Source organism: Sinohyriopsis cumingii, chromosome 1 (genome assembly GCF_028554795.1).
Source record: "Sinohyriopsis cumingii isolate HCF-2022 chromosome 1, ASM2855479v2, whole genome shotgun sequence".
Lineage (NCBI taxonomy): Eukaryota > Metazoa > Mollusca > Bivalvia > Unionida > Unionidae > Sinohyriopsis > Sinohyriopsis cumingii.
In genome coordinates this window covers 74285914-74313857 of record NC_142961.1, presented here as the reverse complement: position 1 = coordinate 74313857, position 27944 = coordinate 74285914, and the positions used below count along the sequence as shown (strand labels likewise).

At 34.8% G+C, this 27944-nt stretch overlaps 1 protein-coding gene and 1 long non-coding RNA gene across 6 annotated transcripts in view; both read right to left on the bottom strand.

Annotated features, from left to right (window-relative positions):
- The window catches only part of LOC149807126 (protein EFR3 homolog B-like), a 138046-nt gene that overhangs the window by 9908 nt on the left and 100194 nt on the right, over window positions 1-27944 (bottom strand). For 4 of the 5 annotated variants that reach the window (XM_089962380.1, XM_089962401.1, XM_089962392.1 and 1 more), the window contains 2 exons: window positions 10609-10757; window positions 788-870 (listed from right to left, as the gene is read on the bottom strand). In XM_089962380.1, coding sequence (XP_089818506.1) covers window positions 788-870; window positions 10609-10757 — 232 coding nt within the window. The remainder of the gene's footprint in view (window positions 1-787; window positions 871-10608; window positions 10758-27944) is intronic. The other variant, XM_089962388.1, reaches the window with a different exon arrangement.
- On the bottom strand, window positions 18178-27740 carry LOC149807127 (uncharacterized). The gene is made up of 3 exons (XR_016421847.1): window positions 27646-27740; window positions 26936-26986; window positions 18178-18310 (listed from the first exon to the last, which is right to left on the bottom strand). It is a non-coding gene; the product is annotated as an uncharacterized LOC149807127 (long non-coding RNA).

The following is a 27944-nucleotide window of genomic DNA, read 5'->3' as shown; positions in this document are numbered from 1 at the left end:
AAAATATGGTGCATACTAGATGCATCACCATACCATAATCTCTCTTTATGCTGAATTTCAAACCCTGCAATGAAATACATGAAACATGTACTCATTAAGATACATTCACTCACCAAGATCTCCAGGCATAATAACATTTATACAGGATGCAAAAGAAAGGGTGTGGCTCTAACTGAGATACATAAAATTATCTAGTTTTATGATTCTAGCATGTTTGATGATTCTAGCATGAACAAAAGCTGCATAATAAATTTAAATCTAACATTTCTGCTCAAGACATTCATTTGTGATGTGGGTGTATTACTCACCAAAATGCATCCTTTATGATTCCAATTATAACAACATGTATACAAGGTGCAAAAACCTATATGGTATTGAGCTAATTGCAAAAACTTAACCAAGAATTTCTAAAATAATGTACAGGTATAAACAAAGTAAGACCCCTTCCTCAGGGAGCAGATGCTATGATAGCAACATTAAAATGTTGCCTAGGAAACAGGAATACAGAATTGCTAAGATGCACTGAGGCTGCATAAGTATATGCTAGTATATCTGCATATACCAACATTAACAGCTCTCCTTTGTAGAGGTAACTTCAACATAGAATCTTAATGCTGACACTGCATTCTCTGTCATCACCATTCAAAACAGTGATAAATACATCTGAAAATATTACTATGGGTAATACAAAGAGAGTAACAGTCTTATTGTGTGTGCGGGGTGATCATGGTGTTGGTGGGGTAACATCATTTGGCTTTTATAGTTAAATGTACATGTCAGCTCTTACCCTAGCCACAACAGGCGAGCTTTCTTTACTCTCCATGTCCAGGTAGATTGATTGGATATCACTACTACTTCCAGCATCAGGCTCTATAATAATATAAAGTCAAAATAAAATAAGTTGTGCTGAGTAAGCATTACCAGAAATGAGGTTTATGAGGAACACCATGTCAAACCTAAAGGAATGCTATGATGTGTATAATATGACTCGTGAAAACTGTAACACAAAATCATAAAAATTGTTAATTGAAATTGCCAAATGAAGGACAGTACAGTTACTGTAAACACATCTTAAGCATGCATAAAGTGCCATAAAGAGGTTGTAGAAAAATATGGTTATTTAATAGATTTATTTCTACAGGAGACATGTGATTTGTTTGAGTGATTTAAATTTCTTACATAGCTTTTCAAAAATTTCAAACATATCACTACAATGTCCGCAGTATGACAGCTTATAGTAATGTCTTGGGCACATCACTGGGGCATCATGCCGCAGACATGTAGCATGATGTCCTACCCAGTCACATTATCCAGACACCAGGCCGACCAGTCCTAACACTAACCTCTTGATGCTGAGTGCCAAGCGAGGCAGCTGTTCATACCATTTTAAAAAGTCTTTGGAATGACTTGGCCAGGGTTTGAACCTGTGACCTCCTGCATCCGAGGAAGGACACTAACCACAAGGCCACCAGAGCGGTCCTCTACAAGAAGCATAAGTAATCCTGATATCAGAGATATCTCACCTGTCTGATATCTGCCTAACAGGCAACTGGAAGTGAACATGGCCAAGAAATCTGAGTTAATAGGATGGTTTCTGTGGAAATTTCTTCCAACACTGTTGACTGAATATGTTAAAAAACCCAAATGTTTTAAGGTTTCTCATTCTTATGTATTTTTGAACCATATTTGACGGCACATAAGCATAATTTGTCCAATACCTAAAAACCTTTATATGAGATGATGCAATCTTTCAAAACTGTTCAAATTCTGCTCTGCAGTTTTTCTGATATAAAAGAAATTTAAATAGTTTTATATTTTCTGTAATGGCAGCTATTTGACGGCAGATGAGTACCAATCTATAAATATGAAGGCCTGCATGCTTTCTGTATAATTTGGTCAAATTCTATTAAATATATCTTGTAAAAAAAAGTTTACAATTTGTTGACTTTTAGTAAGGTGGCATATTGTATGATTGACTGGCATCAATCAAACAAAACTGACTAGCATCATTCAAATAAATCTTACAGGTTTTGATGCCAGGATGTTCTCTGCAAAATTATTAGTAAGCTGGTCAAGTGGATTTTAGAAAGAAGCTGTAAAAAGCAATTGTAAATGGATGATGGACAGTGCATGATGGACAAAGAACCATTCCATAGGCCCACTTGGCCTTAATAATGTACTCTAAGGTGAAGAAAATACTATTAAAGATAGGTCACTGATTAAGCAAGTTGGCATTTTGAAAAGATCTGATCATAACCTTTTCTCTGTCTCAGCTAATACTGGCAAGATAAAACTGGTGGTAAATCTTAGGTAAATGTTTTCTTCCATACAAAGCATACATTTATTAGATATAGAAATTAAACCTAATAGTGGGGAAATAAAAAAAACAACTCAAAATATGCGATATAAATCCCCACTTTCCATGCATTTTACAGCACATTCTCCTCTCCATCCCAATGAAAAGTATTCCGGGATCATAATGCAAAATCTATTCCATGGTATGATGCATCCTCCTTCCATGGATGCATATCCTAAGATTTGGCTGAAATTATTTGACAGTGTCATTCATTTCACATTTGACTTTTGACCCTATCTTTGGGACACAGGTGTGGGAGTAAAAAAGGACACTCCTCTGACAGATGGTTGCCACGAGGAAAAAACGTTTGTGAATTTCCACTCAGGGGTTTTGGAGATGTGGTAATTGATTTACAGATGGCCAGAAGGGTAGCACAATATCTGTAATGCTTTTTTTTTTAAAAACCCAGGACAAAGTTACACTACTGATAAATAAATTACTGGTGGCTGCTGTGTATATATATATACACTCTGAATGCTAGAAACTAGCCTGATCACTGGTAAAAGGCAGCTGTATGTATTTACACTTGGAATACTAGGGAACTAGCCTGATCACTGGTAAAAGGCAGCTGTATATATTTACACTTGGAATACTAGGGGACTAGCCTTATCACTGGCAAAATGCATGATGTCCCACCCAGTCACATTATCCTGACACCAGGCTGACCAGTCCTAACACTATCATCCTAATACTGAAAACCAAGCGAGGCAGCTGTTAGTAACATTTTTATAAGTCTTTATTACGACTCAGCCTGATCAATGTTAAAAGGCAGCTGTATATATTTACACTTGAAATACTAGGAGACTAGCCTGATCACTGGTAAAAGGCAGCTGTATATATTTATTGGAATACTAGGGGACTAGCCTGATCACTGGTAAAGGGCAGCTGTATATATTTACACTTGGAATACTAGGGGACTAGCCTGATCACTGGTAAAAGGCTGCTGTATATATTTACACTTGGAATACTAGGGGACTAGCCTGATCACTGGTAAAAGGCAGCTGCATATATTTACAACTGGAATACTAGGGGACTAGCCTGATCACTGGTAAAAGGCAGCTGTATATATTTACACTTGGAATACTAGGAGACTAGCCTGATCACTGGTAAAAGGCAGCTGTATATATTTACACTTGGAATACTAGGGGACTAGCCTGATCACTGGTAAAAGGCAGCTGCATATATTTACAACTGGAATACTAGGGGACTAGCCTGATCACTGGTAAAAGGCAGCTGTATATATTTACACTTGGAATACTGGGAGACTAGCCTGATCACCGGTAAAAGGCAGCTGTATATATTTACACTTGGAATACTAGAAGACTAGCCTGATCACAGGTAAAAAACATGATGTCCCACCCAGTCACATCCTGACACCAAGCTGACCAGTCCTAACACTAACCTCTTAATACTGAATGCCAAGCGAGGCAGCTGTTAGTAACATTTTTATAAGTCTTTGGTATGACTCAGACTGATCACTGGTAACAGGCAGCTGTATATATTTACACTTGGAATACTAGGGGACTAGCCTGATCACTGGTAAAAGGCATGATGTCCCACCCAGTCACATTATCGTGACACCAGGCCGACCAGTCCTAACACTAACCTCTTAATACTGAATGCCAAGCGAGGCAGCTGTTAGTAACATTTTTATAAGTCTTTGGTATGACTCAGCCAGGGATCAAACTAATGACCACCCACATCCGAGGCGGATGCTCTAACCACTTGACCACCAGAGCAGTCGCCAGCCATGAACCTTAGAATATCGAAAGCATGCGTCTGACTTTCCACTGGGAATTGATATTCACCATAACTTAACTTACCATTGACAGACCTGTCTTATGTATTAACCATCGTTGAAAAGCCATCATTTCCAATCAGCAGGTTAGGCCATATGGAATAAGGTACTCTCTTAGTTACTGTCTGTTTACAGATCATGAGAATGTGTTGAAAAGGCAATAGATTAACAGACTGTATTGGAAAACACATGACTATTTGTCTGCCTTTGTTCTGACTATCCCAATGACTTCAATGATATTTACTCATATTGTGTTAGTATTTCAAAAGTAAACAGTGCTGGATGACAAGTGAGGATACTAATCAAATTAAATGTGTAAGTATAAAACAAAAACCAAAAAAAAGCCAAAACAAAATAAAACCAAAAAAAAGAATCCCACAGAAATAAACAATGTGAATTGCTAGTATGTATAAAAAATAATAGCGTGCACCGTGTGCACCTATTAAAAACCTATCAAATGGTCAAATCTGACACAAAACAAAACATTTTTGGATGATTTCAGGACAAGCAACAGCCAACACAGTCATAAGATCAAAAGAATTTCATATGAAATTTTATCAATAAATTATTACTGAAAGCTTATAAATGATACAAGTTACTCATTTCATAAAATTTCTTTAAATTATAAAATAATAAATTATAAAAGTTATTAGAATTGGTAATTTTATATGAAATATGCATTCATAGGACATTCTCCATTGATTTGCAGATGACAGGTTTACTCATTCTAAATTTCTAATGTTCTTAGTGGATGAGTTATATATGGGCATTCTCCACTTTAAATTAAGAAATAATGTTCATGTGCTTCCTATCTAAGCTGATATCAATATGTCTGATCAAATATCTCAACCAGGACCGAAAATCCATTGACACAGTATGTTTTCATATCTTTGAGTACAAAGCTTTTTCTTGAAACATAGTGTCTCAGTGGTTAGCATTCAGGGTGCAGGCTGCTTGAATCCTGCCACCAGATTAGCTCTGGTTGGTTGCCACGGTGATGTCATGGGGCAAGAAACTATACTTCAATTACCTTGGCACAATTTAAACTTTATATGTTGATGAGTCATAGAACAGCACCAAATTTTCTTGTCAGCCACATGCAATACTATGAACTGCACACATGATTCTTCTAACTAGCATCTAATACTAATACAGCACACATGACTCTTCCAATTAGCATCTATTATTATGGACATCACACGTGACTCTTCCAACTAGCATCTAATATAATGGACATCACAAATGACTCTTCCAACTAGCACCTAATACTATGAACAGCACACATGACTCTTCCAACTAGCATCTAATACTATGAACAGCACACATGACTCTTCCAACTGGGGCCCCGAGTGGCCGAGTGGTCTAAAGCGCTCTTCGTTACGGATCACTGCCATCTCACCTCTGTCTGCGGCGGTTCGAGTCTAAGATTCAGCCAATGTGGGCATGTGAGAAAGCCTGCCAGTAGCTTCTCATGGGTCGGTGGTTCTTTCCGGGGTTTTCCGGGTTCTTCCTCCACCATTAATACTGGCCGCCATGTATAGCCTACCGTGCTGAAAAATGGCGTTAAACCCCACAACAACAACAACAACTCTTCCAACTAGTATCTAATACTATGGATAGCACACATGACTCTTCCAACTAGCACCTAATACTATGAACAGCACACATGACTCTTCCAACTAGCATCTAATACTATGAACAGCACACATGACTCCTCCAACTAGCATCTAATACTATGGACAGCACACATAACTTTTCCAACTAGCATCTAATACTATGAACAGCACACATGACTCTTCCAACTAGTATCTAATACTATGCATAGCATTCATGACTCTTCCAACTAGCACCTAATACTATGAACAGCACAAATGACTCTTCCAACTAGCATCTGGGGGCGCTCACCAGTTATTATGTACTTTTGAGAGAGTGACGTATGTAAGGTGAAGTTGTTTGCATTTAAAACATACACAATGGAGAGAATGTTGGCATACCTCTATGCTACATTAATGCAATGTGGATGATATTTCATTGGATATTGTACTTTTGGAAATTGTACATGATTTAAGCACACTGCTAACTAAAAAGTTATTGGCTCTTTTTTATACAATTTACCTCTGAAGTTCAGGAAGTGAAAATGACCAAGTGGAGCTAGCACTTTTTTGAAAGGTGCACATCTGGAGTAAGGCCAAGCTGTATACTCTATAACTCATATTACACCCATTAATCATACACCAGTATAACCAGTGAGGAAAGCCGGGGAAATTCTTTTTCTTTAAAATTCTAACCCTATGCAAAATACAGAAGTGTACAGCGCCACCTTAAAGCAAATATAAAAATGTATGCAATTATTTTTTATTATTTTCATATAATTATGTATGATGTTCTGAATAAAATGGTACATTCATATTGATGTTAAGCATGAAAATAAGCTAATTATGATCATTTTTCTCTTGCTTACATAATTTGCCATGAGGCATGTTTGTGTGAGTAGTGACCTTAATTATGGGGAAATTAGAAGTCTTAGAATATAGGAACAGAGACAACTTAAATTTAAAACTGTTGCAATAAGTAAAAGAAATATATAGTGAAAATGTTTCTTTTCATTTATTTGCAATGAAATATACATAAAAAAAATGATGAGAAAGCGAATTCGCTTCTTCCATATTAAACAATAGGCAAATATTTTACACTTTGACCTGTGACCTTTATTAATCTGATCTGATCCATCCCTTTTCAAACTGTAGAATTCATTGTTGATATCTCAGAAATAATTCTGGCTAGTTTCATTTTCCTAACATTCAGCATAACATTGGTTGCTATGTTTACAAAATGTAATGTGCATTTTTAAAATAGCTTACTTTTTATCGGGGGGGGGGGCTGGACTTGTTAGAGACTCTGACACTCATAAATACTGTTCTGTAGGGGGAATGCAGGAGAATTATTCAAAAGGACTGTTTTAATGCTTGTGACTTAAATGTTTCATTTATAAAATCAAAATTAAATCATAAAATAATAATACCTATGTTCTCTTTATGGGGGTGCTCACTAGTTATTATGTACTTTTGAGAGAGTGATGTATGTAAGGTAAGTTGTTTGCATTTAAAATATGCACAATGGATAGAATGTTGGCATATTTCTATGCTTCATTAATGTAATGTGGATGATATTTCTTTGGATATTGTACTTTTGGAAATTGTACATGATTTAAGCACACTGCTAACTAAAATGACTGCTACCTTGTGCTAAAAAATCAGCCTGAATTAGTCGAAAGTGCACTATCCATAACAGCTATTAAAATAGGGAAAATGAAGTTTGCTAGGCTAGACAATACCAGCTTCTGAAAGTGCAATGAATGAATTACCAAATATATAAAATGTAAAAAAAAGTTATTGACTCTTTTTTATATAATTTATCTCTGAAGTTCAGGAAGTGAAAATGACCAAGTAGAGCTAGCACTTTTTTGAAAGGTGCACATCTGGAGTAAGGCCAAGCTCTATACTCTGTAACCCATATTACACCCATCAATCATACACCAAAATAAAGGGAATTAAAGGTTCTTTGAATTATACCTAAGATATACAAGGTCTTTTTTTAATTAGCCAGTATAACCAGTGAGGAAAGCCGTGGAAATTCTTTTTCTTTAAAATTCTAACTCTATGCAAAATATGAAACTGTAGAGTGCCACCTCTAATACTATGGATAGCAAACATGACTCTTCCAACTAGAATCTAGTACATTGGACAGCACACATTACCTTTCCAACTAACACCTAATATTATAAACAGCACACAGGACTCTTCCAACTAGCATCTAATACACTGGACAGCACACATGACCTTTCCAACTAGCATCTAATACTACAAACAGCACACATGACTCTTCCAACTAGCATCTAATACATTGGACAGTAGTAATGACTCTTCACACAAGTATACAATATTTTTGCATACATTCATAAATCTAAAAAATTTAAATTTCCACTGTTCAGATCAAAGATTTTCATTCAACTTAGATTCATGGGAAAGTTATAAATAGTACTGCAAACTTGGCTTTCAACAATTATACTTGTCAACACTTTTAAACTTCAAATGAATAAAGGCTCTTCCCCCTCCTATCTTGTGTAGTGATCTAAATTGTATCTTTTCTGTTTATAATTAGAATTTTATCTACCTAATCATTGCTTTCAGACATGATTTTAATCTTCCATAAAAAAAGCTGAAATTTTTTAAGGGGGATTTGGGGGTCCTCCCCCAATGAGGTCTTCAGGGGCAGTGTCCCCAATCCAGAGTCCAGAAAAGCATTTTACACTCATAAAAAACTGCTCCTGGTGAAAATTATGATCATAAAATAAACCAAAATAATCATTTGAAAAACTAATAAACTTACCAAAAATGTTCAGCATGACTTCAATAATTTCACAATATTTATTGTCACATGAATTTGTTCTCCAATAATATTGCTGCTGAAGTTATTTCATGTGCATGTCAGTGTTCACATCTTAATTAGGTCACAATAATTTGTCAATTTTTGCAGCAAATATATTATACTTCTCTCTTTTCATAACAAATCTGTAAAACAAACACCCAAGTACATCAACTATATAAAAATAATCCCATATATTCACTTGTCTTTATCTCCAATGGACACAACCTGTTGATATGCCAGTCAAGCTCTTTTTGCGGCTTTGGCAAAGTTTTCTTTATTCTTCCTTTTTGTCACCACTGACTTTTTTGGGTCAATGTATAATTATTTCTTTTCCTTCTCAATGAGAGCCTTTTTCCTTTCAAGCTGGTGATTGTATTGGTGACATGCAGTGTGCATATTCTGACAGAGGATTACATCTGTTCATCTCATGCAAGAAATCTTTCTTCTTGTAGTAATTAACTGCACTTTTTCCAGATGCCTTCTAAGCTTTAACTTTTCCATATGCAGCTTCTTTTGTAGGTGCTGTTCCAAACTATTCTAACCGTAATTCAGATCTTTCTTGCAAAGGTCACAAAATGCCAGTCCTCTAGTGCTCAGTTTTCTTATAGACTGACCAACTAAATTTCTGTCAACTTTTCACTCCAGCCATTCCCATTTCCATATGTTTTTTAAACCTTTATCTAAACTTTTCGTGTTATGGTCTCTCTCAACAAATTGAGATGCCCTGTTTTACGAGCATGCTTCTTCTTTCCATTGCCATCAGTTTCCATTACACGAAAATTCATTGGATGAATTCAAACCTTTGACCAATCAGAATACTCCTTACGAGATCTGTGAGCTAACTAATATATGGAACAAATAATTTACAAGGGTCATTGCGGAATGGGACCAGAAGACTGTTTTTAAAAAACCAGATAGGAGATTATATAAAAAATGGACTATATGAAGAAAAATCTGATTCAAGTCAGGAGAAAAGCGGAATTCCACTTTAAAATGGAGAAAAATCATGTCTGTGCTTTAAGAAAGAATAACTTAATATGTGATGGTTGAGACAATGATTAAGAAATCCTATTGATTTCCTGAAGTCCTAATTATATTAATACACAGCACTAGTTACATGTGAAATCATCAAACTATTTAAAAAGATTAATTAAAAAGGAATATTAGTATGCAACCAAATAGTTATTTCTATTTATTTTCTGACTTAAATCATGGGCACAGCCAGAATGTTGCAATGGGTGTGATTGCACCCCATACATTTTGTAATAAGTTGCTGAAAAACAGTGAGAAAAGTAAAATGCCCAAAAAGTGGTGCTCATCTAAATTTTAAAAGATATTAATTTCATAATCAGTATCTTGTACGATTGTCCACTCAAAACAGGATTTCTTTCAATTGCATCACACACCATATTTGAGAATTATCTACATTGGAATGTCCCCTTTTCTGACCACAAACACTAATTACATAACTATGCAAATAACTTTATAAACTATGCCTGCAAAACTCAAAACCCTTTAAATATATGGCATGCACTATTTATCCAGATGAGTTTGGAGACAATGATTTCTTTAAATTATTGGTCATCTGCATAACATATTTCAAGCTATTGGAGATTTTACTTTTTGGGAACATGATGCAAGTTTCTGTAAGTAAATAATCTGCTTCCAGATCAAAGGTGTCCTACTATACTTGGATACAACTCCGCAGCTTCATATACTGTGATGGGGCCATTTTCTGTATCAGGAATTGTTTGTCAAAACCTTAACAAAGTTGAATCCACTGCATAGTTTACTGGCTATGCCCCAAAACAGCTGCTAAAGTAGATGTATAGTTGAGAAAAAAAGTAACAAAAAAGCGAACAGCATAAAAAGTGTGTGGTTAAAATTATGTGACAAAAAATAAGCAGTGGTGGGTTACTTCTACATCAGATGCCTTATGGTGATGATTAGATGTCAGCAGCAACAACAGCAGCAGTAGTCACACAACCAGTCCATAGATATACTTATCATAAAATAAATAACTGACCGTCAATCACACCTAACAAGGAACTAAAGGCTCTGTACGTGAACGGCTTGCTCAATCTTGAAACGTCATGACCCAATTCTGTTAAGATCTCTGCAATCTGGGATTGCTGGAAAAGCCAAGTGTCCTTCAGGGTCTCTACCTCTGGGTAACTTTGAAAGTATAAGAGAAAAATATACAAGGTACTGTAATTCACAATATTTTATAATTGACATAAATTTTAGTAATATGGCATATCTGCAACATAAACTTATTGCTGTTGTTGTTGTTGTTGTTGTTGGGTTTAACGCCATTTTTCAGCACGATAGGGCTATACATGGCGGCCAGTATTAATGGTGGAGGAAGAACCCGGAAAACCCCGGAAAGAACCACCGACCCACGAGAACATAAACTTATTGCAATAAACTGGACATAACATATATGTTGTATAATGAGTACTTGTGTTGTGTTTTGGTAAACATTTTATTGTAAATTATGTCAGTGAAAATTCCATTTTGAAAGCTTCTTAAACCTGAGTGGCAAGAAATTTTATGACTTAAAATATAGTGAACTCTTTTTTATACAATTTACCTCTGAAGTTCAGGAAGTGAAAATGACCATAAAAATCCAAAAAGAAACTTTTAAACAATAGTAAAGACATTTATCTTCCTAATTTGTTGTGTCTGGCACACTAAATAAATGAGTCACCATGGATCTCAAGTCTGGCACAGTAATCAATGAGTCACCGTGGGTCTTGAGTCTGGCACAGTAACCAATAAGTCCCAATAGGTCTTGAGTCTGGCACACTAACCAATGAGTCACCATGGGTCTTGAGTCTAGTACAGTAACCAATAAGTCACAATAGGTCTTGAGTCTGGCAAACTAACCAATGAGTCACCGTGGGTCTTGAGTCTGACACTCTAACCAATGAGTCACCATGGGTGTCTCTTTCTCCCTCTATATCCAACACATATTTTAAATTTAGCTTCCTACTTGATAAACCGAAGTTAATAAAATCATGAAAGTTTTATGATTTTAACTTCATTCTATTAAGGCTTAAGAGCAATAAAGATTTTGGACTTCAAAGTTAGTCAAAATTCTGTTTGTGGAAAGTTGGAGTGTACAGCTGTACCAAGCCATCAAATACCCATCAGAAACTAGTTCTTCATGTTAAGTGTACAGCTGTACCAAGCCATCAAATACCCATCAGAAATTAGTTCTTCATGTTATTAGCATGAAAACATTTTTAAAGTATGATACCATATAGTTGCATGGAGTGCTCCATCTCCACATGTACTATTGGGAAAAGAGCAAGATAATAACAGAACTGAGGAATTTCATGGGGAAAATAGGTTAGCCAATTTAGTAATTTTGTTCTGAAAAACTATCTCAAAGTAGTAACAGTGGCCATATTTGAAAGCAAATCAGCATCATTTATACAAAACAAAACAGAATGCCTACAGAAACTTCATATGCTTTCTGTTGAATCTGACTAAACCTGGAGAAGCTGTTTGAATTTTTTTTCCTCATATTTAATGATGGCAGGAATATCTGATAACAGACTGGCATCATACAGAAATCTGGAAGGCCTTTATCACAGAATGCCATCTATCATATCTGGTCGAGTTTCTTTGTGTTTTTTTGAGAAATCAGATAAACGTTTGTCTAATTTTAGTAAATGTTGCATATTTGATGGCAGATCAATGTTCTTTTACAAAGAATATTTATGAATGCATACTGTTTCATGGTATGTAAACTGAATCCTACTAAATTTTACAGTCATGGTATAAAGTTTAGTTCTAAAAATATAAAGGGAAAAAATCTGACAAATTTTAAGAAGAAAAAGCCTCCCCAATAATCATAAATAAGACGTACCTCAAGATAAAGGACAAAGATCATAAAAAGGTTGTAAATACATACAGGTTACAAAATGCTCAAATCATCAGAAGATAAACCCTCCCAAATGAAAGCAAATATTTTCTTTTACAGTAAAAAAAAAATAGAAGATAAAAATGCTAAAGTACATTGTACAGTAAATACAAGAAATCAAAAAGGTTATAGTTGTAAATTCCTCAAAAACAGGATCATAATTTGTTATATAAATTGCATACTTTTAGAAAGTCAAACATTTTTTTCCTGGCTGGACATCAGCAAATAGTTGCTTGATCAAGCTGACATCATAATAGTTGTGTACTGCAGTTTGGAAGTCAATACAGGAATGTCCTTCACTAATTTGGTGAAAGCCTTTTTGTCAATCTTAACACAGGACATTAAGACACATTTCACTTTTCAATCTTTTTTTTCTGATAGGTGTGATATTTAATTTTGTATGTTCTCCATATATTTTTTCTTCTAATAATAAAATAATGCATTACCTGAGAAAGTACACATGTAGAGTAACCTACATGCCATCTTCATGTCAGAATCTACAATTATATTTGGTTCTGGACAGATTATAACATCAATCAATTAAAATAGAGGCAATGAGAGCAAGAAAGATTTACAATACTTACATGTTTAATAGTATTTATGTGTATTTTGGATTGTCCACTGTACTAGTTTTTGGTCATATATTTTGCAACACTGATTTGCAAAAACAGTCAGTTGGCTTATATACGATAGAGGTTATCACATTATCATGTGAGGAGTTTCACTACTTAGTCAATATGCCCCACACTTATTGTTAAGTCAACAACATTAATGGAAATACATCAATAAGGTATTAATTAATATGCATGACACTCACTGTTAAATCAACAAAATTAATGGGAATACACCAGTAAGGTATTAATTAATATGCATGACACTCCCTGTTAAATCAACAACATTAATGGGAATACATCAATAAGGTATTAATTAATATGCATGACACTCACTGTTAAATCAACAACATTAATGGGAATACACCAGTAAGGTATTAATTAACATGCATGACACTCACTGTTAAATCAACAAAATTAATGGGAATACATCAATAAGGTATTAATTAATATGCATGACACTCACTGTTAAATCATCAACATTAATGGGAATACACCAGTAAGGTATTAATTAACATGCATGACACTCCCTGTTAAATCAACAACATTAATGGGAATACGTTACAAATGATATTAAGTTTTTGATTTTGGAAGTAAGCAGATGAATCAGTGGTGAATGAATTGTTTTGTGGTCACACCATTTCTCTCCATACTAATTTATGTCATGGATATTTATTATACATAAATTAACTGAAATAAAATCATGCATATTAAGTTCTGATTTTACAATAATTTGTAATTTAATCCTACATCAACAAGTCAAGGTATTTTGGAGCTTAAATAATTTTAAAATCATCTATCACATCTTGGTAGATTTGGTGTTAGATAAGTTTCAGGCATATAAGTGAAGCATCTGTTTTGTGAACATTGCAAGTCTATAGAATTTTGAAGTTAATAAAAAACCATGTTTATAAATTCCAAGCGTAGTTAAAACATTATGTATATAATACACTCTTTTCTGAGAAAAGAATGCAATGTCTTCTTTAACAAACACATCACTGGTTAGATGCAACCTTCCCTAACATATATCAGCTTGTTGGATTCAGTTAAACACAGAGAAAACTAATAAATTATTTTAATAAAATATGAAAATATTAAACTAAAAATGGCTAAACATGCTTAAATGGTTACATGATTATATCAAACTACAAAACTAAGATAAAATGCTGTTGAAAAAGAAAGGGGAGGGCAGGAAGTGTTCTAAAGGAATAAGACAAAGGACTTGATATGCGTAAAAGAAGATCAAGGGCTAAATAGTTGAAGAAATCTTATGATATGGTTATTTATATAGGTATGCAGACAGCAAAATTTTTGTGACAGTTTAGTAGCTAAGAGCGTTAAGACTACAGAAAAAAGCATAAGTAGACAATAGATTTTATGAAACATGATCGAATATTAGTTGACATAATTTGATCACAGCAACAGATATAACATGACTGCATCAAGGTTCATCAAGTTTTGCTTCTTTCACCAGACTGACTTTGTAGTAAATTAACCAGAGAAATTAAGACTTGGCAGCATATGTTTTCAAACTATGTTTACTAAATGTAGTTTGTGATGGTGTAGTTAGTGATGGTGCAGTTAGTGATGGTGTAGTTAGTGATGTTGCAGTTGGTGATGGTGTAGTTGGTGATGGTGTAGTTAGTGATGGTGTAGTTAGTGATGGTGCAGTTGGTGATGGTGTAGTTAGTGATGGTGCAGTTGGTGATGGTGTAGTTGGTGATGGTGTAGTTGGTGATGGTGTAGTTAGTGATGGTGTAGTTAGTGATGGTGTAGTTGGTGATGGTGCAGTTGGTGATGGTGCAGTTGGTGATGGTGCAGTTGGTGATGGTGTAGTTAGTGATGGTGCAGTTAGTGATGGTGTAGTTAGTGATGGTGTAGTTAGTGATGGTGCAGTTAGTGATGGTGTAGTTAGTGATGGTGTAGTTAGTGATGGTGTAGTTGGTGATGGTGTAGTTAGTGATGGTGTAGTTAGTGATGGTGCAGTTGGTGATGGTGTAGTTAGTGATGGTGTAGTTAGTGATGGTGCAGTTGGTGATGGTGCAGTTGGTGATGGTGTAGTTGGTGATGGTGTAGTTGGTGATGGTGCAGTTGGTGATGGTGCAGTTGGTGATGGTGTAGTTAGTGATGGTGTAGTTAGTGATGGTGCAGTTGGTGATGGTGTAGTTGGTGATGGTGTAGTTGGTGATGGTGTAGTTAGTGATGGTGCAGTTGGTGATGGTGTAGTTAGTGATGGTGCAGTTGGTGATGGTGCAGTTAGTGATGGTGCAGTTGGTGATGGTGTAGTTAGTGATGGTGCAGTTGATGGTGTAGTTAGTGATGGTGTAGTTAGTGATGGTGTAGTTAGTGATGGTGCAGTTGGTGATGGTGTAGTTGGTGATGGTGCAGTTGGTGATGGTGTAGTTAGTGATGGTGCAGTTGGTGATGGTGTAGTTGGTGATGGTGTAGTTAGTGATGGTGTAGTTAGTGATGGTGCAGTTGGTGATGGTGTAGTTGGTGATGGTGCAGTTGGTGATGGTGTAGTTAGTGATGGTGCAGTTGGTGATGGTATAGTTGGTGATGGTGTAGTTGGTGATGGTGTAGTTAGTGATGGTGTATGAGTACAAATAAAGCTTTTATGTAACACAGATTCTGTCTCTAGAGAAACATTTTCAAGACTATTAACTTCACACAAAAGAACAGATATAGACATGAAACAAAGACTCCCCATGTAAGGTATAATGCTGCATTGCACAGAAATTAATTATAGTGTTCCCTGACCCCAACATGTCAAAAATGTATTATACTACTCACTCGTGGAAGTATTTCTTGTAGTGTTGCACTGAATTAAAAGCTGAATTCTTTTGTATTATCACGTTAATTATGTGTTTTTAATTAAATATAGGAGGTGGATAAAAAGAACAGTTAAAAGGCATGCAAATCCTACAAACTTAAAATCTAGCAGCCCTGTTGTATGTCAGGTGAACTCAGTTCATGGATAAATTGAGCAACGTTAAAAAATTATTGTGTATGTAACATAAACGACCTTAAATTAACCGTCTCATTCATAAATGTGATCAACGATAGCAAGGCAACCAAGCTAAAAGAATACTTCGTAAAATAAAGAGTTTGGTTAGACAGATACAGACAACTGTGGGTAAGTGAGTTTCAGAGAATTCCTGAACTAATACTAAGAAATATCCTCAAGAATGATGAGATATTTCACTATTATCACGACATCAATAATGTACTATTTGAACAAATCAAAAATTGAGTTTCGATGTAGACGATTGTCTCACAAAATATATGTCGCTTGTTTTTGAGAAAAAAAGGAATCTTGTCTGGTGATGTATCAACAGTTTGTCTAGTTCATTGCGAACAGATTCCTGATTTGGCAGAATACTATTAAATACCACTCCAGGAACCAGACTAATCAACAAAACAAAAAGCAGTGACATAATACACAGATGTTTTCATGTACACGTGATGGTTGTTGAAACCAGTTGGAACGATCTTCACATGTTGGACATTTTGAAAATAAATGTTATTTATACAGAATAATGAACAACTTCATTAGAAAAAGCGTGTTATTAACAGATAATATCGACGTGATTGTAAAACATGGATTCTGTCATTAAACAGTCTAGTCCCCTAACTTCCCCCTAGCAGTTTTCTCAATGTTGAAGTGGATTTTTTTAAAAATTTTGGAGGTCCCTCGGTAACTTGTGCCCTCGCTTACAGTGCGGTCAATGTTTGTGGACCCCGTTGTGCACTAGTTATTGAGGGAGAGGTGTATTTAGCACATATGGACAACGTCCATTAATAATTTAATAGAATCAAATATTGCTGAATATTTTTAAACTATCCTAAATGAAACTCAGTAAGTTTTATCTTGGGCTTTTAAATATTCTTCAATAAATCATGCTTTTTTAAATGTTCTTGGACACCATGATTGATGTTAAAATGTTGATTGCATACATGACAGAATGCAAAAGTATCTCCGTTTGTAGGCTGTTTGAATGATGGGCCACATCTTTTGAATAATCTTCCTTAAACTTCTAGGCCCACTGTTTATAAGTTGTTTTTGCAGAGAGGTAGTCATTTTGAACTTTGTCCAGACTCAGCCAATGCTTTCCACTTGAATTCAATGTCATTTTACAACTTGGGTCAAATATAGTGTAAGAATGTAATGAATGTTTTTATTTGTCACTCCAGAGATAATTTGATACCTTAGATAACTACTGAAAGAATTCGGACTTGAGAGGTGTAAGAGTTTCATCCCCTCATATTATTATCTCCACTATTAAAAAAGAAAAAATCTTAAATACATCAAGTGCTGTCACAATGTGTTAAAATGGCCATGACAATCGAATCCTTATGCCAATACTGTAATGCTATTCTGAGTTCCTTTACCAGACAGTGCAGTGTGAAAAATAAAATCTCTCATTCCATGTGAAGTAAATACTGGATTAAAAATTTTTGGTTAACTTGAAATTGCTGATAATATTATATTTGGAACTCAAGTTAAAAAATTAAAAAAAAAACAAAAACATTGTGTCTCTGGCTCAGTTGTGACTGGTGTTGATTAAGCACAGTGTCCACATAAATGAAGTCTACATTCAATGAAGGTGAATGCTCTGGTCTTGGAACCTTCTCCCCAGTGGAAGCCATCTTTACTGCAGTGTAAAGCAATACTCTCACATTTCCTGCAAAGGAAAATTACACAATTTAAGGAAGAATACATTATGAATCTTTCTAAAATTTATGTAATTTATGGATTAAAAATCCCAAGTATCTGATTTCTAGTACATGTTATACCATGATGGATGTAATAAAACCTGTGAAACTTCCTGTATGTGGTGTAACACACCAGATGAAAAAGATGAGTGCCTTTTGTGGAGAGTAATGAACACAGGTGAATTTGCTGGCAGTAACATTTGTTTCTTGTTACCTATCTGCAAGCAATATAAACATTATTAGTTTATGTAGCAAAAATTAGCATTCTAGGACATCTCTTTATATTTTATGTCTATTGTTTTTAAACACAGTGAACAAATACCATGTCATATGTGCAATCCCCTTCTTTTGCCTAATGACACAGTCTTCAATTTCACAGTCTGGGTAAACAAAATCAAACTGAGGTTCACCTTCCATCATGGGCACCTCACTACATCCAATTTTACTGAAATGGGGGCAGGCAAAGGACTCTGAAAATAAATGAAATGTAAGCAGGTAATGATTTTGTAACTGAAAAATGTTATTGTTAAAATGATTAAAATCAAAATACAAACAAGTAAACTGCCTGATTTAATCAGTAATGGCTTACCTCCAAACATATTTCTCCATAAATGTAACAAATGATGTCATCAAAATGGATTGTAAAAATTATATTTATGTAGACAAAAAAATGATTCTTTATTACATACTTTTTAAAGTCATATTTATTGTAATAAAAATAAATCATAAAACATTATGACTGATATTTATTTTAAAATGATGGACCCAGTTTTCATGTGATACACAGAGTATATAATTAAGAGATGGCTGTCATGTAAGTTGACCTAGTTCTATTTATTATCTATAATACTGCTCCAAAAATTTGTTGTTGCTGCTGTTGTTGTTGTAGGGTTTAACACTATTTTTTAGCACATGATAGGCTATACATGACGGCCAGCATTACTGGTGGAGGAAGAACCCAGGAAAACCTCAGAAAGAACCACCAACCCATGAGAAGCTACTGGCAAGCTTTCTCACATACCCACATTGGCTGAATCCAAGACTTGAACCACACAGACAGTGGTGAAATGGCAGTGATCCATAACGGAGAGCACATGAGACCACCTGGCCACTTGGGACCTCCAAATTGTTTTTAAACCTTCATGTGATTTAATAAATTCAAGACTGTGTTGACAAAAGTATCAAAACTTTTAATGAACAAACATTGTGAACTTTAATAAAAATTCAGGAATAAATTATCCATGAGATTCAACCAAAGGAGTTTTCAAAATGGCTAACCATGACACAACCCAGAAGTGGATTTCAAACAAAAAACTAAATAACCTACTTGTGCTGCTGTGTCACAAAACACCAAATGCAATCATCTGGCTCCTTGTCAGGATTCACATCAACTTACCATAAGTAACAATTTTTCTGACAATATGGAATCTATAAATCATACACAACTTCAGGAAGATGATCAGCCTGAATTCAATATGGCACACAACAGTCTACATATTGGACAAATGCAACAGAAACCAGAATTCGTGCAGGTTGTATGCAATCTACATAGTGTGACCATTAGTTTTCTCCCATATGATATTTGCTATACATATCTTTTAATGTAATGATTTGGGGTACAAATCACAAGGAAATTTTTATCAAATTCCATGATGAGGATGAAAATCTACACATAACTGTAACATATCACAGTGGCACTACTAACTGACACTATATTTACAGAAAAGACTATATGACTTTGCTTCAACATTCAGGAAATAGGCTATACAATTGGCTTCATATTCAGGAAATAGGCTATATGATTTGGCTTCAATATTCAGAGAATATGCTATATGACTGGCTTCAATATTCAGGAAATAGGCTATACGATTGGCTTCATATTCAGGAAATAGGCTATATGATTGGCTTCACTATTCAGGAAATAGGCTATACGATTGGCTTCAATATTCAGGAAATAGGCTATACGATTGGCTTCATATTCAGGAAATAGGCTATATGATTGGCTTCACTATTCAGGAAATAGGCTATACGATTGGCTTCATATTCAGGAAATAGGCTATATGATTGGCTTCACTATTCAGGAAATAGGCTATACGATTGGCTTCATATTCAGGAAATAGGCTATATGATTGGCTTCACTATTCAGGAAATAGGCTATACGATTGGCTTCATATTCAGGAAATAGGCTATATGATTGGCTTCACTATTCAGGAAATAGGTTATATGATTGGCTTCATATTCAGGAAATAGGCTATATGATTGGCTTCATATTCAGAGAATAGGCTATACGATTGGCTTCACTATTCAGGAAATAGGCTATATGATTTGGCTTCACTATGTAGGGAATAGGTATATGATCTGGCTTCAATATTCAGGGAAATGAGGAAGAGGTGTGTAGAACAAATTACCACTACTCAGTCCCCATCCTTATACATACAGCAAGGGAAAGAATACACCTGACAATATCAGCCAAATTTACAAAGCTTGCTGTAGTTTGGTAAACCACGAAACTGTATCAAAAGCCTTGGAGATAAGTAATGTAGGAAATGGAGATAATGAGGAACATATAACCTAATCAAATGTAAATTCAAGTGATCAAAGTAATGATACTGGTGACCATAATCCACCAGTGACACTTCAGCATCACAACCAACTGATCAATTGAAGCCAGTTAAGGAGATGGATTAGTGTATTCTTGGCTCTGCAATGAACAAGGATTTACAATCTTGCAAACAATTAACACAGAAAAAAATGGACTCCACTTACCACAGACAGGTGGATTAAAATCTGTCTTATGACTCCTTGATCATTATGTGTAATAAACAACCAAATCTTATTGTAGAATTAAAAGAGAAGGTTAAAAGCATGACAACTGGGCTAAAAACCATCAAAACAAAAGATACTGCACCAGTGTAAAGAAGGGAATCATGTCAGTTAGTGTCACAACACAGACCAAACTCCTAAAATTAGAAAAGCAAGAAGACCTGTAGCACCAAGGTAGATCTGTGTGTGTGTTTGTGTGTGTGATTTGGATTTTTAACATAGCTTTAACAATTTTTTCAGTCATATCGCTATGATGTCTGCAGTGTGGCAGTTTATAGTGATGTCTAGCACTGGGGCATCATGTCACAGACATGTAGCATGATGTCCCACCCAGTCACATTATCCCGATGCCAGGCCGACCAGTCCTAACACTAACCTTGTAATGCTGAGCACCAAGCAAGGAATCTGTAAGTACCATTTTTGTAAGTCTTTGGTATGACTCGACCAGGGATCAAACCCACAACCTCCCACATCCGAGGTGGGTAGAAGACCTAACAAAGCTGATGAAGTAATTGAGGTGTGTGAATACACACCATAAAAGCATGTCACCCAAACCAGATAAGCAAAACAGAACTCAACTTATTGGCTCATCTTTGTGAAACAAACTGAACCAAGAACAATTATCATATTATTGTGAAAACACTTTGAGATGCAAAATATAGTCCTCTCCAACATTATGCAGATGGACTTATGGCCAAATAAAACCATTATTATACAAGCAGGAGGACAAAGCATCAGTGTGGGACAAACAACATACCAAACACAAAGAGGACGAAGACCTACTGTATGCCATACAATCTAAAAATTGCTCTGAATGAAGAATCATGATTTTAGATTTATCTCCTTGAATTGATGCAGAAGTACAAATAGTGAATACTATTTTGATAAATCCCTAAAAATTTCAATCAATTATATAACATAGTACTTTTTCTTGATCATAAATGGCACAATAAAAGTGAAGCTACACTTATGCAATAAAGACAACACCCACTTGAGCAAATGGGAACAGCCCAATTACTTTGCAACATAAACATATTCTGGGATCTTCAAGAACTAAAAATGGCTACTGCCAGTACTGTGATGAAACTGGCCACATATGGTGCAGCTTGCCACATTGTGGTGAGACTGGCCACATTATGGTGAGGATGGCCATATTACTGATGTGGATATGTGTTGTAGACAGCCTTTAAAATATTATTTTTGGCCTACTGCCACTAGAATCACATGTATGCATCATGGGAAGCCTACTGTGTCATGCATATGGAACACTTGGGCACAAACATTAACTTTGTTCCTTGGAAACAAAGCTACCTGTTTAGGTGAGTGTCAAAGTGGAGAATGCCATTTCCACTTTAAGTATTGCAAAAACAATAGTAAATTCAGTTTTACATAAGACACAATCCATAATGTAAACAGATATTATGTACAATCAAAACTGTCATGCATGTAATAATTTCAAATAAATATGTACTGTCACATCTAATACAATGCTAATTTGCAAAAGCAACAATGAAATGCCATCAAATGTTAACAATAGCTAAACAAATTCTTACTGTGAAAGAGCAATGGAAGCACCCATCAAAGATTCTGACACTTCTCAAATCAATTGTACTTCTAAAACATAGAACTTCCTTGATGCCTCTCATACATATAATTTATTTAATAATTAAGGTATAAATGAAAACAGATTATAAAAATACTGAGTTTATGACACTACAGATCTCAAATTACATGGTATAACGGTACCAATTGCGCAAGTCCAGGTGGGCGGAGCTTAAGGTGTATGGAACATTGTATTCAGAATTAAAGAACAACACTAGCTGTGATTGGTGCATTATGTAAGAGTTGTACTTTCTGTTTGGCTTAAAAAAATGTTGAGCCTCTTGGCAACATGTGAGTTTGTGTTAATTTCTATCTAGATCATATTTTGTATTTTTTATGATTTTTTTAAAATATGGTACACATGGCTGAAAATGTGCTTGTTGTGACTAGATAACTCTTACCCCTGTCTAGTTCCAGTAGAGTTATCTCTCTTAAATGCAATGGAGTACCTGGTTATGTCATTGTCAAATTGACAATCTAGCATTGTTCTATATGACAGTGTGTGACATGCATGCCCAAGTAGGACAGAAAGTATATTTATTTCACAAAACATTAGCATTGAGGTATATGGAAAAACAATTGGTACCGTGATACCACATACTCAGACTAATATCCTGTGTTTATGGTAATAATGATAGTCAGCCACTTTGAACATCAGGACTTGTAAAGGAGGGTTTAATGACCAACCTCAATTTAAGGCATAATGATATTAGAGTATTTTAAAGTAGGGTTTAAGAATGACAAACATCAATGTAGGACATGATATTAGCCTACATGTAAAGAAGGGTTTAAGAATGACAAACCTCAATGTAATGTATTATGATATTAGAGTACTTGTAAAATAGGGTTAAAGAATGATAAACCTCAATGTAAGGCACAATAATATTTGAGTACTTGTAAAGAAGGGTCTAAGAATGACAAATCTCAGTGTAAGGTATGATGATATTAGACCATTGCATAATCAGAAGTGATCTGTACATATTCTTGATCTCTGTGAAACATATTTAAATGGTCATATTAATGAGAGATTACTTGATCTGTGTGAAACATATTTAAATGGTCATGTTAATGAGAGATTACTTGATCTGTGTGAAACATATTTAAATGGTCATGTTAACGAGATTACTTGATCTGAGTGAAACATTTAAATGGTCATGTTAATGAGAGATTACTTGATCTGAGTGAAACATATTTCAATGGTCATGTTAATGAGAGATTACTTGATCTGTGTGAAACATTTAAATGTCATATTAATGAGAGATTACTTGATCTGTGTGAAACACATTTAAATGGTCATGTTAATGAGAGATTACTTGATCTGAGTGAAACATATTTCAATGGTCATGTTAATGAGAGATTACTTGATCTGTGTGAAACATATTTCAATGGTCATGTTAATGAGAGATTACTTGATCTGTGTGAAACATATTTAAATGGTCATGTTAATGAGAGATTACTTGATCTGTGTGAAACATATTTCAATGGTCATGTTAATGACTGATAACTTGACATTAAAAGTAAAAGTTTTGTAAGAAAAGATATGGATACTAAACAAGGAGAGGGGACTCTTATCTATATTGCATTAAAGATTCATGGATTTAAAAACTGGGAATGCTATAAATAACAGTGAAAATAGCTGGCAACCTAATATGAAACACAAAGAAAAACTATGACTATAAACAAGCCACATATAATGACAGCAATACCTAGGCAATATTTAAAGAATTTAGTCCTTCACTGAAAAGCCTGGTGCCTGCCCAATTAGACTACAATAGAGATTTAACCAAATGTGTACATGAAATAGCAGATATTTTAACTATTACTTTTATGAACATAATAATTATGTCAGCAAAAAAACTCAGACCACTAGTCACAAAAACGCCACAACTGTGTTAACTCATTATGCATGCATGCCATGTTTATGTCATGATGTAGTACCCTACTTCTGAGATCTGTGATGTTAACGTCATTTAAGACACCAAAGTAGGTGGCATTACAGACAAGGAGAAAGATGTAGTTCTACAATGATACCAAATAATGTTGACTTTCTACTCATGTTACAGGGAGGAAAAAAACATAATTTTTTAGACCAATTTCTGTGGGCTGAAAATTACTGGAGTTTGTGTCTGGATTTTAGATTTTTGGCACTTAAACAGACTGGTCTGAACTGTACATGGACAAATAAATCTTTGCAAAAGGTATGGAAAGTTTTAGATTTGGAGTAAAATGGGGCCAAGACAAAAAATCTTGGGTCTAATATAAAGAATAAAAAAATCAAATTTTCACCCCATCACATGAATGGGCAAATTCAAAAACACACATCTATGCATCTGCCAAAATGAAAATCTCTCAAAATCATGTGTTTAAATGCAATCAGAAGTAATCCCAAAAATGCCTCTCTTACCCAGATTTCAGGTGAAATGAAAAGAATCGCCAGGGGGCACTGAGTTAATGCAAAGTCACAATAGAACCAGCCTTCATTTGAATTTTCAATTGTCAGTGTATATATATCTATATATATTAAGTGATTATGATGAATACTGTATGCTTTTGAGAGCCAAAGTATATTTTAAAAAATCACTTAGCTCGATGAAACAGATCGAAAACCCATAAAAACTGCTGCCCATGTAGTATGTCAATCTATAACTTACCTCATTAATGAGAGGATCAATTTTGTGTTTTTCCAGATAAATTAAAACAAGCAAAAGTAACCCCAATACATGCAAATGGCATGAGGCATGACCCAGGAAACCACATAAGCATTTAAATTCTACCTATATTATCTAACATTTTTGGGGGGCCCCGAGTAGCCGAGTGGTCTAAAGCACTCTCCGTTACGGATCACTGCCATCTCACCTCTGCCTGCGTGGGTTCGAGTCTCGGATTCAGCCAATGTCGGTATGTGAGAAAGCTTGCCAGTAGCTTCTCGTGGGTCGGTGGTTCTTTCCGGGTTTTCCCAGGTTCTTCCTCCACCATTAATACTGGCCGCCATGTACAGCCTATCATGTGCTGAAAAATGGTGTTAAACACTACAACAACAACAATAACATTTTTGAGAAACTGATTACTAAGCAAGTTTGTGATTATTTTCAAACATTCTCATTCTTTCACAAAGATCAATAGGGTTTTCGCAAGGGTCATTCATGCAAAACAGCTTCAATAGAACCCACAGACTGTTAAACTGACAATGGGAACCTAGCATGAATGTTAAGTTAAATTGCTGTAAATTTAATGCTTATGCAATAAACTGGTGCTCATCCTACCTAACTGACAGGATACAAAGAGTCATGATAGGAAATGTGGAATCTAGCCCAATAAAACTCAAACTGGGTGTTCCTCTGAAGTCTATTTTGAAACCATTTGCTTTTCTTATTTTCATAAATGGAGCATTTGCTTTTCTTATTTTCATAAATGGAGCACAAACAAAAACTTTTCTAAAGAAGATGCTACCTTAACAACTTCATGTGTTGACGTAATTAGAGTAGAAGCTCTATTCAACTCTGATATAAGAAATACTGAGCGGCAGTCAAAACAAAATAAAATGGTTATAAATAAAACAAAATTAAAATGTATGGTAACTGACTCATTTAAGAAACATTCCACTCTGAGAAACTTTCTGTTTTAAAAATCAGAAGAATGGTATAAATTGTTCAAGCTGGACTGTTGCCTAAAAAGAAAAATATGTAGATGTGGCCAGTACTTTCATGGGCTTTAAAACCTAGCAGTTAAGTGGCCTGAAAACAAAATTTGGTAGACCTGGGTGCATTGTCTACCATCTTGTCCACCTCTTGATAAACACTGACAACATATGTAGATCCCTAACACTGACAACATATGTAGATCCCTAACACTGACAACATATGTAGATCCCTATCAAGTAAAATAACATTGCAAAGTAGAATTAAGAAATATCTACCCATGCAAAGTAGAAATAAGAAATATCTACCCATGCAAAGTAGAAATAAGAAATATCTACCCATGCAAAGTAGAATTAAGAAATATCTACCCATGCAAAGTAGAATTAAGAAATATCTACCCATGCAAAGTAGAATTAAGAAATATCTACTCATGCAAAGTAGAAATAAGAAATATCTACCAATGCAAAATAGAATTAAGAAATATCTACCAATGCAAAGTAGAATTAAGAAATATCTACCCATGCAAAGTAGAAATATGAAATATCAACCAATGCAAAGTAGAATTAAGAAAAATCTACCCATGCAAAGTAGAAATAAGAAAAATCTACCCATGCAAAATAGAATTAAGAAATATCTACCAATGCAAAGTAGAATTAAGAAAAATCTACCCATGCAAAGTAGAAATAAGAAATATCTACCCATGCAAAATAGAATTAAGAAATATCTACCAATGCAAAGTAGAATAGTGTACTAAAATGCATAATTTTGCAACTGACTGAGGTTCGAGTGAAGGATTCGGCCAATGTGGGTATGCGAGAAAGCCTGCCAGTAGCTTCTCGTGGGTCATGGGTTTTCCTGGGTTCTTCCTCCACCATTAATACTGGCCGCCATGCATAGCCTATCGTGTGCTGAAAAATGGCGTTAAACCCACAACAGCAACAGCAACTGATTGACTATTGCTTGACAACACAAGGAAAATGTCCCAAGGGACATTTAGAAAGAATAATTAAGATTCAAAAGAGAGTAGCTCACCTAATTCTGGTTGCTCCTTTTGACACACCATTTAATATTCTTTTACTTCATCTGAAATGGTTTCAAATAAATGAATAAAGTTTTAAAAGGCAGTACTTGTCTAAAATGTATAAAGTGTAATACACTATGCCTGAATACATGAGACAACTATCTGATGAAAGTTATGGGCACCATGTATTATGGTCAACCTCACACAGCCAGCTGAAATTTCCAAAACCCAAAACTGAACAGCTTAGATGATGTTTTAAATATTCTTGAACAAGGATATGGAATTCTTTACCCAAATCAGCTAGATTAACTATTACTGTCAAAAGTTCAAAAGAAAAATATCTCAGATATTTAAAACTCGATTTTAATTGATTTCTACATGTCATAGTTTAGTAAAATTCCTGTTTTATTTTCAAATGTTTTGTCTGTTTGCACATTAATAATTTTGTTTAATACAATTTATATGTTCAGAGAAATGAATTTTCTTGTTCCATCACAATTTGCAAGAATGATAAATGCATGAAGGTAAAATGTAGTTGAGCGCCTTAAATGAGACTAGTTACATTTGCATTCTAACTGAACTACCCTTGTTAGGCAAATAATAATAACAATAATAATAATAATAATAATAATAATAATAATAATAATAACAATAATAATATTATTATTGTTACATGTATTATTGTTATTATTATAATTAATTATAAAAGAAACTTCTATACCCTCCTTATCATTCTCCACATCTTCCCTCAGAAAACACTGCACAGGATTCTCCTCAAGGATTGCTTCTTCAACATAAGTATTTTCATAATGGTGGAAACTTTTGTCAGCATCTGTATATAAAAAGAGCACTGAAATTACTAATTTAGAAAATGAAATAGTTCTAATGCAAAGTGCAGATAAACCCCAAGCGGGAAGTAACTCACCCCTGAATCCTGTCTTGCATGTCCCACAACCAAACAAAATTCTTCATTTTCTTTGAGAACAAGGGGAAATACAATTAGCCTTATTATCCTTTCTG